Source organism: Acinonyx jubatus, chromosome D3, assembly GCF_027475565.1.
Source record: "Acinonyx jubatus isolate Ajub_Pintada_27869175 chromosome D3, VMU_Ajub_asm_v1.0, whole genome shotgun sequence".
NCBI classification, from domain to species: Eukaryota; Metazoa; Chordata; class Mammalia; order Carnivora; family Felidae; genus Acinonyx; species Acinonyx jubatus.
Window position 1 is genome coordinate 56,206,611 of NC_069392.1, and position 20,042 is coordinate 56,226,652.

At 46.2% G+C, this 20,042-nt stretch overlaps 1 protein-coding gene across 11 annotated transcripts in view; it reads left to right on the forward strand.

Moving 5' to 3' along the window:
- Positions 1-20,042, forward strand: part of FHOD3 (formin homology 2 domain containing 3) — a 468,859-nt gene that overhangs the window by 315,848 nt on the left and 132,969 nt on the right. For 10 of the 11 annotated variants that reach the window (XM_027068795.2, XM_053206689.1, XM_027068790.2 and 7 more), the window contains exon 10: positions 1,787-2,034. In XM_027068795.2, the coding sequence (XP_026924596.1) occupies positions 1,787-2,034 (248 nt within the window). Of the gene's footprint in view, positions 1-843; positions 1,502-1,786; positions 2,035-20,042 lie in introns of those variants that run through there. The other variant, XM_027068804.2, reaches the window with a different exon arrangement.

The following is a 20,042-nucleotide window of genomic DNA, read 5'->3' on the forward strand; positions in this document are numbered from 1 at the left end:
GTTTCACAAAATCGATCTCACGCAAAACCCGGAGCCAGAGGAAACTGGACCTGGGACATGTGGATGGTGGGTGCACCCCTGTGAAACAGGCGGCGTGGCCTAGGTGTTCATCCCTGTGAACTGGGACGAGAGTGGCCCACCTGGTCTTGACACAGCCAAGCTCACCTTGCTAGATGAGCACAGGTGTGAACACTTTGGACACGGGACACCACTGATTTCGCAATAGGTCGGTTTTCTATAGATAGGTGATGTTAGAGCCATATTGCACGGTTAGCCATCTGGGTCTTTATATTCTCCGTTCTCTCACCCGTCAGGTCTGAGTTGTAAAATGTGACCAAGAGCACCTATGTGGCTGGAGAACTGGCACCTTTGGGGACGTAGGACTGTGTAGTTCCTCGGTTGCCAGGTCAGAGAGGCTGCTGGACTTGGCCGGGGCTGGCTCGGGCGTGCCATATCTGTGAGAGGGAGGAATAGGTGGGCATGTTTACTGGGGGTATTTATTGAGTACCAGTCACATAGATCATCTTTACATAAGTTATTCTTACCGCAGTCCCACGAATGCAATACTGTTATCCTCATACGGTGAGCTAGAGAGAAGGCAAATAATTAGCTACAGGTCATAGCTGGCTCGTGAGCCACACAGCCAGTGTGCACAGATCTAGTTAAGGACAACCTGTGCTTTTCCTACTGTCTAGTTTTAGAGAGGGCGCGCGCACACACGCGTGCACGCACACACCCCTTACAGAAGCTGGAGATACAGGTGAGTATAGCCCTTGGCTGGGAAGGACAGGCATGGAGAAGCAGGGAGGCAAGCAAACACATAGGCAGATGGTGTTAACCTAAAATGAGGCAGCCATGGAGCAGGATCCAGGACAAAGCGAGATTAGGAGATGGCAGAGCAGGACCTCCTGAGAGGGCGCCAACTAGGAGCAGGAGTAGAATACCCTTTGGAGGAGGATAGCTGTATGGAGGCATGCTGCCAGTTGGCTCAGGTTTCCATGGGAAATCCACGGTGGCAAAGTGTAAGGCAATTATTCTTCTGCACAAATATGCATTACTTTTAAGAGGAGATGAAAAAAAAACTAATCTAGAGGTGAAGTCTATTTTGGGTATATATTTTCGTGACTAGCATATGCAGGCTCTCGAATGTAACTCGGGGCTCCTCCCCCAACCCCGGGCCCGGGATGGGAGGGTAGCCTGATAGCAGTGCCCAGCAGAGGTGCTGACATCAGGCCGTACGTGCTGCCGAATAGGCCTCTGCAACGGATCCGTGGGTGAGGCCAGATCCGCTCACCAGGCGCCTTGTGGCTCTTGCCTCTGGGCAGAATCCTGGCTGTGCTCTTCTGAGCACCCTCGTTGGGAAGCAAGCTCAGGAATGATCAGGAACTTCAGGGCTCCCCGCCGCTGGGCTTCAGGACCGACCTCACCTCCTGGACCAGAACAGAGCCGAGGGGGGTCCAGGAGAGACACGGCCCCGGAAATGACAGTGCTGGGCTCCAGGGTAAAGATCCTGTCTAATTATGAAATATTTCTCGGACCTACTCATGATCTCTGTTGGCTTTTTCATACCCATTTGGGAAAATACACGGTGGCAAGCATCTTTAAGTTCGCGGACTGTGCTCTGGCACGCGTGCGGATGTGACGATCTTGCAGAGAAGCTGAGTTAGCAGGATGGAATGACAGTGTTAAATGCTCATTAAGGGGAGCGTGGAATGCAAAGTCACACCTAAGGCCTGGGAGAGGATGTCAAGTCTGACCTTGCACCGGGCGCTATCTGCTTTTTCAGGTGGCACTGCGGCACGAGGATGGCGACGAGACCGCAGAGCCGCCCCCCAGCGGGCGCCGGGACCGGAGGAGGGCCAGCGTGTGCTCCGGAGGCGGCAGCGGAGAGGGCGAGCAGAGGGGCCTGGACCGCAGGCGGAGCCGCAGGCACTCGGTGCAAAGCATCAGGAGTCCTGTGTCGGCCCCCACCAGTCCCAGCTCCCAGTCGGCTCCTGGCTTCAAGCCCGGTCAAGTACGAGAGCACTGTGAAAAGTAAGCATTAACCCAGCCGTGGAGTGGAGGGGGGCGGGCACAAGGATCCTGAAAAGGTGGGAGGGGTCCCATCCCCACAGGCACCCACTACCACCCCCCTCCCCGCTGGCCTCCTAACCCCTCCTGACTTCCTCCCTGCCTCTTCTCTACCCTTGAAACACCACCCCGAAGTCCTTTGGAGCACCCCGGGACAAGGTGGCCCTGGTGACCCACGTAGATGTGATCTTGTTAACCCCACGAGCTCTTCTTCACCCATTTGTGTTTTTATATCCGTATCTCCGTAATGTCTGAAAAGCTGTGCTTTATCAAATAGAAAAGAATCCAAACCCCAAAACTTTACCTGGAAGTAAATGGTGTGCCCTCACGTGAATGCAAGATTGTAAGAGTCTTGAGATACTGTGGCAGTAGATGGTGGAGGTTGGTTTTAGTTAAATAGAAGAAACCTGTATGAATTAAATATATGAATATAAACATATGTAAATACATATTATGTTAAATACATTTTAGATATGAGTATATGATATATATATAAGTATATGTAAATTCCAGTAAATACTATCGCCGTCACTTTTTCAGTGTTTGTTTTAGCGAACATTTTTATTGAGAATGTGTTATAGGCCAGGACTTTCGGATGCCGTGAAGATACAAGGTGTGATCTCTGTCCTTAGGAACCTCACATTTGGGCTGGGAGAAACTAAGAATGAGATTGGCAGATAGGAAGAAATACAAAGGTTGACAATCTCATAAGAAACTATGTACAGATACACAAAGGAAGACCTTTTGACACAACCTATAGGAACTTAGAAATGGTTCTGTAGAACAAGTGTGCAGCAAAAGGATGGCCATGCTGTTCTGGAGTCTGGGTCCACTTCTATCTTCCCAAGTGAATGCTGTCAGTTCATTAGGATGATGGAGCTCTGTGGACCAGTCCATGCCAGCCAGGTCCACCTGGACTGACTGGGACACTGGTTTGCCAGCGCATCACCTCCCGCTGCTGGCGTGCAGAAGCCCTGCTTACCTCATTTGACCGCAGCATTTTCTGCCATCGTGGAGATCCACCTGGGAGCCAAGTGCGGGTCACGAGGCTGCCTGGTGAAGAAGAAAATAACTCAGAATCAGTTGGATGACCTTAAGAAAGAGAGTGATCAAGATATGTCCCTTCCTTTCATCCCTAAGGGAACACCCACCTTGACAGATGCCCCAAGCAGTCTGGTACTCGTGGAGTCACTTAACGAGCCATGCCTTTGGGTGCCTCCTGTCACAGATGGAGTGGGAGTGATGTGTGAGCCACAGTCTGTGTTGACACCCTTCTCTACCACATAATTGCCCATCTACAGATTTTTCTGTTTCTGAGAATCTGTGTGCAGCAAGCTCTGTTAAGTGAAAAAAAAAAAAAAAAGACTAAAACTTCTAAACAAATTGAGGAATGAGAACATCCACCATAAACATGACACCTTGTAGTCTAAGATCTTCGAGAAACGTAGGCAGTGCTCAAAGGGCACTTAAAGTTCTCTCCAGCTCTGCTCCTAGCTAATGGCTTCAGAAATTAACATGGAGAAAAGTGTATACAGTAGATTAAAAATCTCTATGTAAAACCACCACAGATGCCAGGGACGGTTATTTGAAGTCCCCGTCAGCAGCACTTGGCATTCTCTTGTTCTGTTCAACTTGTGTCCTGTATGTTCCTGGTCTGTTTCTTGCTATTATACTTTTCAAAGATCCCCATCCCCATGTTGTGAGTTCAGATGGCCATGCCTTGTGACAGATTGGCAAGGATGACAGAGGTGCAGTGAGCCACCATGGGCACATGGTTTTGAGGTGCAGGGCTTGGAGGGATCTCGAATGCGAGGTCACACATGCAGCCCTGCATGCTTCCTGTCTCATTCTTTTCAAATAGGACTGATTTTTCATTTTACTGACATTAGTACTTTGATGGACATTTAGTGCATTTATTTGAGAAGAATACACTTCCCCACTTAGAAAGACAGATAACATTTTACAGGTTGATTATGAAGTGGCTTCATCCATGAAGTCTATTGGAGGGGTTTTGCCCCATGGTCCCCAAACAACAGTAGAGTTTTGGCAGAGGTGGGAGTGGAATAGAGGGGGAAAGGGTGACGAGATGCCAAATGGGAAATAAGCCCTGCATGCATAGCTTAGTCACCTGCTCAACATCTGAGCCTCAAAACAGTATCTTAGAATCAAGTAGTTCATTGTGTCAAGTAGTTCATTGTGCCCATAGGCCTTGCCTGATTTCGATTGCTCTTCATCTGTGTGAGCATTCTGGCCCTACTTCTAACTTGTAGCAACATGCCTTGCATATGCCACATAGGAATTTTAGGCTGGATTTTATAATTCTGATGCAACTAATGCCAGTACTTTTGAAAAGAAGATAGGAACGTGTTAGAGGTTAGAGATTCATGGTGCCCTAAAATGCATATGGTGCCTCTCCACTCAGGTGGTCCTTTTACATCATCTGAATTTCTCTGTAGGATCTAGCAGGACAAGCGTCTTCATCCTCTTTTTACAAGTGAGAAAACTGGGGGTCAGTGACTTGTGATGATCCCAGGACTAAGGGGCTGAGCTGTGGGTTAAACACAAGTCTTTGGCCCTTGCCTTTCAATGTCCAGATCACACAGGACCACTTCCTAATCCACCGTTCCCAAACATAGTCACTGAGTGAGATTAGCGCTTCTGACTTTTTGGAGCGGGAATTTTATTTACATACCATGTAGGTGTGTTTTTTTGATGTAAATATAAAAATTCGAAGAGTTGAAAAGCAGAAAAATCTCAGTCTCCTTAAGACTTAAGCCTACCGGGCTATGTGTTTTAGTTCCAGTAAGGACTAAGACTCCAAACACATTTTGGGTTGTTTTGGTTTCTTAAGAAACCTACACTTCTACACTGAGCATTTACCAAATCAAGTATGAATATTGGTCATCTGTCACCTAAAAGTATCTTTTGTGACTGTGTGTGCCATAATGAGTTTTATCTTTGCACTTAAATTCTATTTTTTTTTTATTTTTTTAATGTTTATTTATTTTGAGAGAGAGAGAGACAGAGTCTGAACAGGGGAGGCGCAAAGAGAGAGGGAGACAGAATCTGAAGCAGGCTCTAGGCTCTGAGCCATCAGCACAGAACCTGACACAGGGCTCAAACCCATGAGCAAGATCATGACCTGAGCCAAAGTCAGACGGTCAACCGACTGAGCTACCCAGGCGCCCCTGCACTTAAATTATAAATTTCATCTTTGTATTTCCATCTTTGCACTGGAAGGAATAAAAATGGTGGTGCTTTCATTTTTTACCAAGAAAAAATTACTTTTAGCCTCAAATCAGCAGAAGGATCAGTGTTTCTGGTTTAAATTGTAACAGGATATAATCTTAGGAGAAAAAGTCTTAAAGCCTAGAGCAGGAGACCATTCTGTGAATTTCCACTCACAGACCCTCTCCTTTCTGGGGCACCTAACTCTAGTCCTGAATTTTTCCCTCTTTAAGGAAGGTCTTCTGACCTAAGTGTGTTCCATAATCTTATCTATTGCTGCTTAGCATTCTCTCACATGGATAAAATTTCCCCATAATGTTTCCCTGTTCATTGTGGTTTTCCCCTCTGTCAAAACATAGCAGATCTTCTTCCTGCTCTGTATGCCAGTCTTTCTGATAATGAACATCGCATGGGACTTAATATATGAAAATTTTCACCCTGTCAATTTCCACACAACATTCCAACCTGTAGAGGTAATTTTGAACTTTAGCCACTAATGTTAGCAGTTGTGCCATCCAGCCTTCAGTCCTGTGTATATTTTAATACACATGGAAGAGTGACCTGGCGGGTAGTAGATGGTGACAACTGGTTGGGAGCGGATGGTACAGACCGCTGCCGCATGCCTCAAAGGAAGGGGTTGGAAACTTTCTCTGTCAGGGGCCAGGTGGTACGTATGTTAAGCTTTGCAGGTCAGACAGTCTCTGTTGCAACCGTTCGACTGCATTCCGCCTTTGTGTAGTACAAGAATGGCCGTGACAATAGGTAAGCAAATGTGTTTACTTGTGTATGGACACTGAGATTTGAATTTTACATGTCATGAAATATTCTTCTGGTTTGCTTTTCAACCATTTAAAAATTTGAAAACCGTTCTTAGCTGACAGACTATATAAAAACAAGCAGTAAGCCAGATTTGACCCACAGGCTATAGTTTGCCAGCTCCTGTTCTAAGGGGCTGGGTTTCTAGAGGGAGGTTGGGAGGGAAATGATCTGGAATTGGCAAAGAGGAGTATGTGGGGTAAGAGAGAAGAGCCCATCATGTGATATGAGAAAGCTGTGGGGAACGGTGTCCTAAGTTCAGGGTAGGAGCAAGGAATATTCCATGAAGAGGTTGAGACTATAGGGGATCTTGCTGCGAGCTACTCATAAATTCCAGGGCACAGCAGAAGGTTGAAGGGATTGGAAAAGGCAGGAGATGAGTTAGATTAGGAGACACACAAAGCCAGTGGGGAGAAGGGGATATGGTGATGAGTTCAGGAAAGGTTGGGCTACTCTGGGAGGTGGGAGCATCCTGGAATCAGTTCCAGTGCTCCCATAAGGTCATGGTTCTCAGCCGGAGGCGGTTTTGTCCCTCAGGACACTTGGCAATGTCTGGACACATGTTTGGTTGCCATAATTGGGGTGCAGAGTGCAAATGGCACCTGATGGGTAGAGTCCAGGGCTGCTGCTGAACATTCCACAATGCTCAGGACAGCCCTCTCCAACCAAGAAATACCTGTTCTAAAACATCAGTGGTGCTGAATCTGAGAAACCCCACCTTAAAGGACAGCATGTAATTGGCTACAATTTTCAATTCTCCCTAGGGGTGATTCTGAGGTAGGAAGTACTTTGACTGTTGGAAAGGGAGTGTTTTTCTTAGAGGCACATGGAACTCTGTGGGTCTACCTTCAAATGTTCATGTGCATGAGTCGAAGTTGCCTTTTTTTTTCCGAAGAAGATAATTCTCAAAGTTCTGGGCTACCAGATAGAAAGTAGAGTCCCTTTTTTGTTTGTTTTTGTCTTAACTCATTTGGCAAAGTTTTACATTTCAAATTCTTAGGGAATATGCTGGACCCTCTTTGGGGGGGACCGGAGGTTTGACTAGATCTCATGATCTTCTCAGTAACCCACATGCCCAGTGAACCCAACTCCAATCAGCTTCACATCTATCACATTCCCCAAAATTGACACGATGGAACGTGACACCAGCCATACAACAAAGCGGCAAGACAGAACAATGGTCATATCACCGAAGGTGTGCCATTCTTCAGCCAGGCTCAGGGAGCTATTCGGAAGAATAGGAACATGGGACCAGCTCTCTAGAGACCCTCTGTCTGCCCAGGGCTGACAGATGCTCAAGTGGAGTTGAGGACTCAGGGCTGAGAAGGAGCAATGGACACTTTCCTCTTGGCTGGTGGTATTCTCAGCTGGTGGTCAGGAGGTAAAAAAGTTAAATTCAAGAATTGCTGTTTTGTCATGTAAGTTAGATAAGAGATAAACATTTTAAAGGCTTAATGTGTGTTGCACAAAAGCACTCATTCTAATACGTTGAAAGCAATAAGGAAGTAAACGGACCGTGGCCAGGCCTTGAGCTTGCTGCCGGGAGGGACTGGACACAGTCCGCCCTGTAGACAGACCGGCAAATGGCAGAGGCATGGTATAGCCTGGCTCCAGCTAATCCCAGAGAAGGGGAAACCAGGAGGGCCCATGCCCAGGTGGGCTACAGGCCACAGGGGCTGCCCGGGAGCTAGTCAGTCCACTTGTGCTTCAGGGAAGAGGAGTCAGCCCGGGGTATTGTGCGGGGACAGAGTGCAGACCCCAGCATCAGAAGCTCAGTCTGCACCTGCTGGTGGAGAATAGGCTGTGGCTCCTAAAGAGTACATAAGCACCCAGTCTGCACAGTCCTCCCCAGCGTGGCATTTGGAATCGCTGCAGCAGGGGACCTAGGATGGAGGTACTGAAGCATGGAAGAGGCTGCTTGGTTCTGCCACCAATAGCCGTGTGTCCATTTAGATATGACCTCAGGCACATAGGGGGCACCCAATACTGAGCAACTCTGTGTTTCCAAATGAAAATGATACAGGATGGGTCTCCTGGGTGGCTCAGTCGGTTAAACATCCAACTCTTGATTTCAGCTCATGACGTGATTCCGGCGTCGTGAGATCGAGCCCTGCATCTGGCTCAGCCCTGGGCGTGCAGCCTGCCTAAGATCCTCTTCCTCTTCCTCTGTCCCTCCTCTGCTCAAGAGTGCTCACGTGCGCGCGCGGTCTTTCTCGAAAAAAAAAGGTATAGGATGTAAATGTGTGGTACCAACTATGCGATATACAACGGAAGTATTTTTTTTTAATTTTTTAATGTTTATTTATTTTTGAGAGAGAGAGAGAGACAGAGAGACAGAGCTCGAGAGGGCAAGGGCCAGAGAGAGAGGGAGACACAGAATCTGAAGCAGGCTCCAGGCTCCAAGCTGTCAGCACAGAGCCAGATGCGGGGCTTGAACTCATGAACCGCGAGATCACGACCTGAGCCGAAGTCAGGCGCTTAACCGACTGAGCCACCCAGACGCCCCCACAACGGAAGTATTTAGACTATATAGCGCAGAGGTGACAATGACACCAGCAGTAGCTGCAACAGTGGCTTCACCTCATTATCTGCCAGGCATTATGCGAAGAGCTTCAGTGTACCAACTCTACTAAGTTGCCCCGTGAGTTACGTGTGGTTACTATCTCCATGTGGAAGGAGGAGAAACTGAGGCACAGGGTGTTGAAAGGACTGTCCAGAGCCCACAGCTAATACATAGTGGAGCTGGTTTTCGAGTTCAGGTGGTCTGCCTCCAGAGTCCCTGTCCTTCCCCATTTTTGTAAAATGCGTTTGTTTTTTCCTGTGATTCTGTAGAAAGAAAAAAACATCCCTGAGACTTGGCAATTAGTAAGCAACTATCAAGTACACATTGCCATCTTTATGCATTACTACTTCCAGATTTTCATGTTCGTACGTTTTTAAAAATCGTGGCTTAGTGTTCCGTTATAGGGACATACTGTAAAAACAGGACGCCTTCATGCATCTTGCCATGGTTTGATTGAAGTTTTTTTCTAGTACTAAACTTTCTGGGATGAGCATATACAAACGTGTTAGTACACGTATGTTAGTGTTCTTTTAGGAGAGATGCTTAGGAGTGAGATTCTAGATCAAAGGACTCTTACATTCTAAATAATGGTACCACCGTATTGGCCTTTATCTACCACTTTGTTGTCCCACCCTCAGCATATGATTGACCATTTTCTCATACCATCACCAGCCCTGGATGTTAGGAGTTTCTCAGAAATTAGTATTTCTGAAAAGTGAAATGTGCCTCAGCATTTCACCTTGCATTTTTTTTAAATTACTATTGAAGTTGTTCACCTTTAATTGCTTCATTGGCTGTTGAACTTTGCTTTTCTGAGAATGGCCTGTTTATATCTTTGGCTTATTTGTCTCCTGAATGGTTCGTCCATTTTCATTGATGAACGGCTACTCTATGTCAATATTTCATATTTCAGTACGGGAATTTTCAGATACAAAAGCAGGCAGAATGTAAGTACTCTTGATACATTCTAGGCATTAACTTTTGACAACTGTGTCATAAATATTTTTCCTTGTCTATTAAATACCTTTTATGATGCCTTTGGGTGGATGCCTAAGGTATATTGCTAGGGTATGCCACGTGTTGGTATTTGCCTGTGCATCTTTTCGGTGTCGTGTTTATTCGGGGAAGTGTATCCTCTTCCTAACGAGCCTCTGTGTTGTGCTGGGAGGCTGCTGTGCTGCTTCTTCACTCTCTAGGAGGTAAGTAGTGATAGCCGGAGCTAGCACTATGGAGCACTTACTTGGTGCTGGCTGTTGTGCTAAGCAAAATTACATGTGTTGTAAATGGCATGAAGAAAGTAGAAGACTCCTCCCCATTTTACAGGCTGGGAAACTGAGGCAGAGAGAGGTTAAAGAGCTTGCCCCCGATCTCACGGGTGGCAAGCGGCACAGCTGGGTTTGAACCCATTCATTCCTCGTCCGGGGTGTGCATTCAGAACCAAACACCCCTGGAACTAGTCTCTGAACCTACAGAATGTGTTCAGTAGTAACAAGTTTTTCCTCTCTCGAGGATGAATCAGATTTGTTGAAAAGACAGAAAATCATTCAGAGCAAATATTTACTGTGACTTGGTAGTCCTAATGAGCTGTATTGTTTACAGTCACTGTTAGATTGTGATCCTGAGATAATCATACTGCTTTGCTTGTTTTTCTCAAAAATTGGCACTGAAGACAAGACGGTTCCTAAAGAGTTCTGAAGCATTCAGAGCAATAACTACAACCATGGAACAAGCCTTCGTTGTTAATCGTGTAACTAAGCAGCCGTTATCTTGGTGATAGAGGTCATCTGGTTGAGAGGAAGCCAGAGTTAACAACTATTGGAGACGAGGCTGTCCTCACCTTTTTGGGGCTCATGCCTGATGTGAGGCCCAGTTAGTGGCCCAGTGGGTGGTGGGAAGAGGAGAGCCAAGTCTTGAGGCTGGGCCTCAGAGTGGGAACTGGAGGGAGGCAATTGGAGCAGGACTTGTTTTCTGTTTTCCTGCAGAAGTAGGAAGGGGTATTGGCGCCTGTCCATCAGCCACAGGAACCAGTGAGCAAAGGGGGAGCCTAATTATGGAAACATGCAGGGTGGGTGAGCTCATCTTCTAAGATTTCGACAGGAAGAGGCGTGTTTGGATGCTGAGTTTAGGGCAGCGTGTTGCTCTGTGGTCTGTCTCACGCCTTGTCCACAGGACTTCTTTGCCAGAGGTGACAGAGTTCTTTGGCCAGTTAGTTGGAGGGTTTGTAGCCAAAATAGCAGAGTAGTCCTAGCTCCTTCTTGGAAACAGTTAGCAACGGCAATGATCTTCAGACAAAACACTTGAGGCAAGTAGGTGTTGTGTAATTGGTGTTAACCTGCAACATCTACAACTCTGTGACTCGTGCAGTCCTGGGTCCTGGGGGTGGCTTTGGCCAAGTGCGGTTTAAAGGAGCAGTGGCTGAGGCGGTCGAGAGCACCTGCTCAGTCTTCACAGCCACAGACTACACTTCCTCTCTGGGCTTGGCCTCAGTCTTCTCCCCTGGAAGCTCAGGATGATAGTACCTCCTTCATAGGGCGGTGGGTGAGGAATGAGAAGCAGCACAAACGTGTGCTTAACTCAGTGTTTTTACCACAGTCACTCCATGCCCTGGAGCTTTCCTGGATGCTGTCCTTTTAAAGAAGGTAATTGTTAAATAAATATGGACGTGAGCTGGAGAGAAGATTTTGTGCACTGGCATAAACATGCTAGAGGATTTCACAACAGCCAGGTTAACAACCACTGGTACCGTGAGCGGCAAGTGGCTACCTAGGAAGATTTATCTGAGGCAAATGATTTGTTATAAACGGGTTCACTGACAAAAGGGATGTGACCTTGTGAGGTAGGTACGACTGGAATACAGCCAGCCATTCAGTATTTACCATTTAGTGTCCAGAAGGCTCTTTCTGGTTTCCTGAGTGTTGAATAGTAAGGGGTGGTAGGAGGGGAGAGCCCTGGGGGCCAAGGGGCTTGAGCTTGAAACTGGCAGAAACTACAGGAAAAGGCAGCAGCATTGAGGCCTGAGGAAGAAGCAGCTTTGCAAAGCTCCTTCTGGTTTCTGGGGCAGGATCTGCAGGATCTCTGGTTTCTCAAAATGTCACTGTGACTAGATTGCAGATTTCTTGGGGATTTGGAGTTTGCTGGTTTTTAAATTTAAGTGTTTTTTTTTTTTTTTTTGATGTATGTTTGCTTTTGAGAGAGAGAGAGCGCGAGAGAGTGAGCACGTGCGAGTTGGGGAGGGGCAGAGAGAGAGGGGGAGACAGAATCCAAAGCATAATCCAGGTTCTGAGCTGTCAGCACAGAGCCCGATGCAGGGCTCAAACTCAGGGACTGCGAGATCATAACCTGAGCTGAAGTCAGACCCTTAACCGACTGAGCCACCCAGGTGCCCCTGGACTTTGCTGCTTTTTTAAACTTAAAAAAAAAAAATTATTTGGGGGAGGGGTCAAACAGGAAGGGAGAGAATCCCAAGCAGGCTCTATGCTCAGCACAGGGCCTGATGCGGTACTCAGTCCCACAAACCATGAGATCAGGACCTGAGCTAAACTCAAGAGTCAGATGATCAACGGACTGAGCCACACATATACCCCCTTCGCTGCTTTTTTTTTTTAATTGAAGTATACTTGACATACTCTATTATATTATTTCCATGTGCACAACGTAGTGATTCGACCAGTATCTGTATATATTTGGAACTTTGCCACACTGAATTTGGGGATCTTTCTAGGTTCTGAAGAAACTGGCAATATTTTATCTTTAACACTGAACATAGCTACTGATGAATTTTAAGTGATGTGTGATCAGGGTTGTGTTCCGGTGAGACCACTCTGAGGAGTGGAGAGAAGATGGCAAACAGAGAGATGGGTTAGGCTATGCCAACAGGTCAGGAGAGGGCCTGGCTCAGGCTGTGACCAGGAGAGTGGCAAGTAGGAGCAGGTGAGGAGACTCAGGGAGGATGTTGTTTGCAGGATGGCGAGTGCGTTTTGTGGTGAGAAGAAGGGTTGTGGGGGGTTGCCAGGCAGCCAGTGGTCCAGCATCATGAGGTAGCTGTCAGGCCACTTCGCAAGCTTTGGGCATTAAGTGTGTCAGTGGGTCGTCACAAGTCAGTTGGGTAGACGCTTCTGGAACTCGAGTACGTGTAGGTGACAGTTGAAGTCTGGACTGAGACGCCATAACCCAGGGGAAGAGCAAGTGAACGTGGCAGCGGCTGGTTATCTAGCCCTGGAAAACAACATGTAGAATCAGCATCTAGTGAAGTGCTGGTGCCAAGAAATTCAAGTCAATGAACCTTGAAATTGGCGTTCTCAAGGGTGAATATTTTTCAAGCTAGAGTGGGCCGCCATGGTGCAATGTTTCAGGAAGAGACAGCTTTTACTGTGGGAGCCATAGTGAGTACATTTCAAAGAGAAGGAAAGGTCCTTGTGTCTCGTTGAATCTCTGACTTGCTTTGGGAATTTTCTTTCAGTGTCAAGCCTGCTTCCCCTTGACCTACACATATACCATGTTTCCTATAATGCACACCTACCCATCCATGTTCTGAATGTTCAAAGCCCTTTCTAGCGGAGCTGGATTTTCCTTGGTAGTCCATGAAGGTGTGGGTATGGGTATGGGTGGCCCCTCCAAAGAGTGAGTGTCTGTCTCATGCAATTCCCAGGATCCCTTTGGAAATGGAGCAGGGGTGTTCTAATGATTAGTGAGGGAGCTGTTTGAATCCAGTCATACAAGGAGGAACGCGATTGTCTCTGCTTGACAAGAGTCTGTGGAAGAAGCTTGGTGGTATTTCTGCATTGATAAAGGTTGAACGAACAGGGAGATAAAACCCTGAAAATGTAGCTTGAAGAGGCCAAAGCTGACATGGCAGAAAAGAAAGAGCAGCCAGAAGGGAGGCTGGTCTCGTTTTGCAAGAGAGCCTTTTGGGAATAGGCTTTGGAAATTGAAGAGGGAAGGCCCAAGCAAAGAGAGACCTGGCCTGACGTCATTCTTGTCTCACAGCACGTGCTCAACATGCTGACTGTGATCTCAGGAGCATTGTATTCATGCTGAAAAAATATTTATTTCTAAGTGAGATTATTTTTACAGCTCAGAAACTGACCAAAATTAACATGGGCTGTAGCCATGGCCCAAATATGTCTCAGGTAGTTATGGTCCAAATATGTCTCATGGTGCCCTACGTCAAGGTGTCATTGAACTTCCTGGTGGGAAGGGGCCTTGGTGAGATGGGCAAGGACTGAGAGCTGGTAGGCACACCATTGCTCATCAATTCAGTAGGAAAACCGTGGGTGTTCAGGAAAGAATCTGGAAGAAGGAAGGATTAGTGACTTCTTCCTGTCCTTACCTAGAAGACGCTTCCCACCCACCCCACCCCCCCCAGCCACAAAGAAATTATCATAGCAGAAGTAGCATAGTGGTTAGGAGCTTAGATGCTAGAGTTGGACTACTTGCTTGGGTTCAGATCCTGGCTTACTAGCTGTGTGACTCTGGGGAAACTCCTTACCCACTCTGTGCCTCAGATCCTCATCCAATAATAGTACCAACGTCAGAAGCCCCTGTGAGAATTCAAGGAGTAAGCCAGGTAAAGTGCTTAGCATGAGAATGCTCCGCACAGAGTATGTTAATTTTTTTTTAACATTTATTTATTTTTGAGAGACAGGGACAGAGCAGGAGCAGGGGAGGGGCAGAGAGAGAGAGAGAGAGAGAGAGAGAGAGAGAGAGAGAGAGAGGGAGACACAGAATCTGAAGTAGGCTCCAGGCTTTGAGCTGTCAGCACAGAGCCTGATGCAGGGTTCGAACCCACAAACTGTGAGATAATGACCTGAGCTGAAGTTGGGTGCTCAACCGCCTGAGCCACCCAGGCACCCCTAGAGTATGTTAAATAAAAAGAGTAAATGAGTGAATTTTACTCCCCCACCAACCCCCACCCTCCACCCTCCAGCCTGCTTTCCTTGGAGGGATCCCAGGGAGGCTTAGCCAAGAGGGAAGCCAGCCTTGTCTTCTGAGAGTGCCCTGGAGAATTTAAGGAAGCCTGGGCACATCTGGAACAGGTATCTGCAGCCCAAATGCCTTTTGATGATTGTGATAGAGCATGCTTCCCAAAGACACATTAACTCAGGAATTCAGAGACAATTATATCACACTTCAGGAATATTCAACTACGGTATTCACATTGCCCCAGAAAAACAGTTCCATTCCTGAGAGTTTCCCCCCCCCCCCAACTGTGTGGTTCTGATTTTATAAACATGAGATTAAAAATGGCTAGAGATGGGCCCCCACGGGGAAGTGGTCGGTCAGGGCCTGCTGCGTGCAGGTATCTGTCTCCCAGAGGTCTCAGGACAGGGCAGAGTATGAGTGGGACAGAGGGTATTGTGACTCTGTCCGTGCCAAGCCTCCAAACTGAAACAAATACCGACTTCCTAGACTTGAGAAGATACTTAAAAACTTTTTTTTCACCTGTGACAAGCTTTGTAAAATGCTCTTCCAAATAGAAAGGTAAATAATTTTGATCATGAAGTGGAGAAAAAAACATGAAACCAAGATGAGGTACCTTTGTGTTTGTAAAAAAAAAAAAAAAAAAAATGGCTGGGACTTGGGGCTTGGGTCCACATCATAATAGCTCATGTCTGTAAGGAAATGAACAAGCCGCCATGCCTCTAGGAGAGAAATCACCAGTACTGAGCAAGTCATTTCAGAGTAGCCTTACATTAACCGACTTCTTAGTATTGAAATTTTATATTACCATTACTGCCTTGAGTTTGTGGCAGAAATACTAGTTGATGGGCTAAAGGAAAGAAGAATCATATTGATGCATTCTTCACTCAGCTCGTATGTTCTCGTGCCTGCCATCTTCCTGCTTCTGAGCCGAAATGGTACAAATGACCCTTCTGAAGCCTCAGACGGTGCGCGCGTAATTATTGCAGCAAGTAAATGTGTGCAGCTTGGGAAGAGGGCTTTTGAAGGAAGTAAACAGGGCTGTGTGATGGAGGGTCTCAGGGGTATGAGGATATACCCTTGAGGAGAACTTGCAGAAGGACACAAGGTTATGGACAGGAAGAGCAGTTGTAAGGGCAAAGAGCTGGGGAACGGCTAGGTAAGTGCCACATGGACTAAACAGATTATGGAATGCAGCCAGCGGTTACAGGAAATGTACCATCTCAGAAGTACCAACCCACTTGTTATGTCAGTTGCTGTATAAAAAGATTGTAGTATAATATATGTTAAAAATTTTTTAACGTGGTTATTTTCTCACCTGATTTGTAGCAGTGGTTATCTCTGATCCAAGGGGACTTCATTTTTATCAGTAATATTCTCCTTTTTTTATTTTAAATGTTTATTTTTGAGAGAGAGCATGAGCTGGGGAGAGGCAGAAAGGGAGAGGGAGACACAGCATCAGAAGCAGGCTCCAGACTCTGAGCTGTCAGCACAGAGCCCGATGTGGGGCTCGACCTGGCAAACTGCGAGATCATGACCTGAACTGAAGTTGGAGGCTTAACCTACTGAGCCACCCAGGCTCCCCGGTAATATTCAACTTTTTGAAGGAAGCCGATATTCCTGTAATTGCATATTAATTTTAAAATGTTCTTTAGAAAGAAGGATAGTAGGATGAAGGTCGTCCAAGATGTCTCTTCTGGCATCTAGGCTGTATTTTCAAGGTTAAGAAGAACTCACTGGGCTGAGGGAATGCCACATTCACAGGGCAAAGGGAGGAAAGAGGTTGATGGCCCCGGGTAGTGAACAGGAGTCTCAGGAGACAAGGTTATAGAGTGTGGATGGGGACAGAGAGGTGACACAGAGATGAGGTTGCAGAGAAAACAGGTGAAGTCATGAGGACCTTGGAAACCAAAGCACAGAGTCTGGTGGTTATTTGGCATGTAAAGCTTAGCCACGCACATCTGAAGAGATGCTTGTCTTCCTGGTGGGGATCCGATTGGAGGTGAGGAAAAGTGGCCCGTGGGACCCTGGGTGGTAGCCGTTGATGCAGAACTACTGAAAAACATTGGTACCTTGGACTAAGGCAGTGGTTCTCAACCGTGTGCAGCACTGAAAATCACCTATGGTCAGGCTACACCTCAAACTAGTTGAATACAATTTCTGAAGGTGGGACCTGAGCACTAACATTTTAAAATAATGTATCTCAAGGGTGAGGATCACTAGGCTGGAGGTTTCTTTCTGCCATGGAGAATTTGAGGCCCACAGTAGAGGAAGACTCAGGTCATCACTGCTGGCTGGACCTCCCTCTTGGACCAGGCTGCGCCCCAAACCGGAACATTGTGGAAACTGTGTGATTATGCAGGGCAACGTGTGGACTGGTGGCACGTGCCCAGTTCCTTTGGCAATAATCTTTGTAGGTAATTCTGGCCCTTTGCTGTTCTTTTTTTCTCTTCTTATTACCTCCTTTTTGTACAATTCATTCTTTATTGGCATCTTCACCAGCGGATGGCCAGTGAAGTGGAAAGCGAATGCTACCCAGACAAGGTCATGTGGTTACTCTTGGTAATTTGGAGGCATGACTTGAGGGGGTAGAAAATAGAAGATGAGGTTGTTGAGAAAAACCCTGGCTGAAATATAAGATTTGAGGTTTATCTCCAGATGTCAATTATGTGTACTTTATTGCCATATTAAGAGTTGACTCTGGTGGGTTCAAGTCCAAAGCATGTGAAAAGGCCATTAGAATTCTAGAATCAAACTGAGTCATGAGTTAGAAAGTTATTTCTGCACACAAACTCTGAAACACATTGGCTTCCTTATGGTGATTACATTTGGGATGTGCTTCTCAAAGACACACACACATCCTGTTGCCCTGATTGATAACTAAAGGTTTTTTACTCTTCAGTATACTTCTCTTCCCGTTTGTGAAAAACATGACACAGAATGTGTGTGTGAGAGGGGCCATTACTTGAAATATTTAAAATTAAGCTTAACCAGTAAACACATATGAGACTAGTAGTGGCATAACTTCTGGAAATGGGAGAACTTGTCTCATGGCCACACGATTATGTGTCTTCAGCTTTCACAGGCTGCCAGAGCTGGGGGCTCCCTTTCTGCTTTTCCACTTTATTGTATGGGTGAGATAAGTAGGAAGCCAAGCCAGACCCAGGGCAGGGCTGTTTTCACCTCTGGAGGCAGCCATCTTGAAACCTCAGCCTCGGACTTGGCATCTCTTCTGTTTTCAAAAGTTCATAGAGAATTCCATTCTCCCTTTATCCTGGTTTCACTTCTCTCCTAGACCTCTAAGGGACATTTAGCAGAGTTTACTAGTATCTGTGGCTTAGAATAAAGGTTTTTTTTTTTTTTAACATAAAATCAAAGTCCGCATAAAGTAGTGAGGCACCTCACTGCCTATAGGTATCATTGAATTGATTTGCTTTACACCTGAATTGGTTGCAACTTAGCTAATGCATTTTTTCCTATTGTTGTTTATATTCTACAGACTGGAATTCTGTTATATTAAACTGTTTTCAGCAGAAAGGGTGTGTTGGATCCATTAGTATTTTATTCTGAAGCAGTAACAAGGGGCACCTGGGTGGCTCAGTCGGTTAAGCATCCAACTGTTGATTTCGGCTCAGGTCATGATCTCATGACTTGTAAGTTTGAGCCCCACATCAGGCTCCTTGCACTGACATTGGAGAGCCTGATTGGAATTCTCTCTCTCTGCCCCTCCTGCGCAGGCTATCTCTCTCAAAATAAACTTAAGAAAATAAAGCAGAATAACAAAATAATGGCTTATGCATGAAGATTCTGGCCAGTAGTCCATTTCTTAGGTATATTCAGTATCCATGGCCTGTGCTTCATACTCCTTCTAAACTTTGCATGCTACAGGGACAATAAATACTTTCCTGTCTAACTTTGGGTTCTCACCATGGAAACATCAGCAACAGCTGGGCTCAGTTAAATGTCTTTTCATTCTTTTGGCTGGCAAAAATCTTTTAAGGGAAGCTTTTTTTTTTTTTTTTTAGTGGCTAATAAAACTATTTTTGAATGAAATCACTGCTTCACTTGGTCAGATATGTGTCTTAACTGATTAAGATCACTAATTGGAAATTTTCAAATCTCATCTTGGCCCTTGGTAACCTAGAAACAGTCTTAAAGTTAACAGAAAGTGTGAGTCACCACAAAGCTAAATTCAAACTGGTTTAAGTATTTGTTAACACAGAGTGATGCGGACGGAGCCCAAGGGGACTCTTTCTCTGTCATAAATTTAACAAAACATTTCTAAGAGATTCGTTTTCATCTAATTTTGATAAGTCATGTACATTTTACAGAACTAAATGGAGCATATAAACCTTATCTAAACCTTCTTATCTAAACCTTCTTATCTTATCTAAACCTTCTGACAGAGCTTTCCAATTAGTTGCCTCAAATGTCATACCTATATCAAGTGTCATACTTATGTCAAGACACTGATCTCCTCAGGGCAACCAGGCAGGTCTGGGGTAACTGGGCCCCATAAGAAGCTTTGTCCATTGTTCTAGTATGCCCTGTATCATGTTGTCTGTGCCGTGCAAGAGGAGGGATGATTGAGCACAGTGCAGGAGAAGAATAGTTGCTTTGGAAGAATAGTGCAGTGATGCTAGAGTGATGAAACCAGTGGAGATTCTGCTTTGGTTTCAGGGGGTAAGCTGGCTGGTAGGAAGGACCTTAGGCTGGGGGTACCTGGGTGGCTCAGTCGGTTAGGCTTCGACTCTTGATTTCGGCTCAGGTCATGATCTCATGGTTCGCGGGTTCGGGCTCTGCTGACAGTGCAGAGCCTACTTGAGATTCTCACTCTCCCTCTCTCTGCCCCTCCCCTGCTTGCACTCTCTTCTGTCTCTCAAAATAAATAAATAAACTTAAAAAAAAAAAAAGACATTAGCCTGGATATCAGGAGACTAGAGGTCTTCTTGGCCGGTTGTGTGAACTTGCCCTCTCTGGACCTCATCTTTCTCTTTTGCAACGCGGGAGGTCTCTGAGATTATATCTCTGTTCTTGCCAATCTTTTTTTTTTTTTTAATGTTTATTTTTGAAAGCAAAAGACAGAGCATGAGCAGGGAAGGGGCAGAGAGAGAGGGAGACACAGAATCGAAAGCAGGCTCCAGGTTCTGAGCTGTCAGCACAGAGCCTGATGCAGGGCTCAAACTCACAAACTGCAAGATGACCTGAGCCGAAGTCAGACGCTTTACCAACTGAGCCACCTAGGTGCCCCTGTTCTTGTCAATCTTGTTCTTTGACCACCCTTAGCAAGTGCCTCTGTGCTGAGCGTCATGCTAGGTCCACAGTGCCAAAGAACTGCAACAGTCAGCACGTATTTCCTGGATGTCCCTGGGGGTCTGGTCCCCCAGAAAAGTAGCTGGAGGAGTCATTGTAGTCAGGGAAGTGGCTCCTGCAGGGGCCCTGAAGC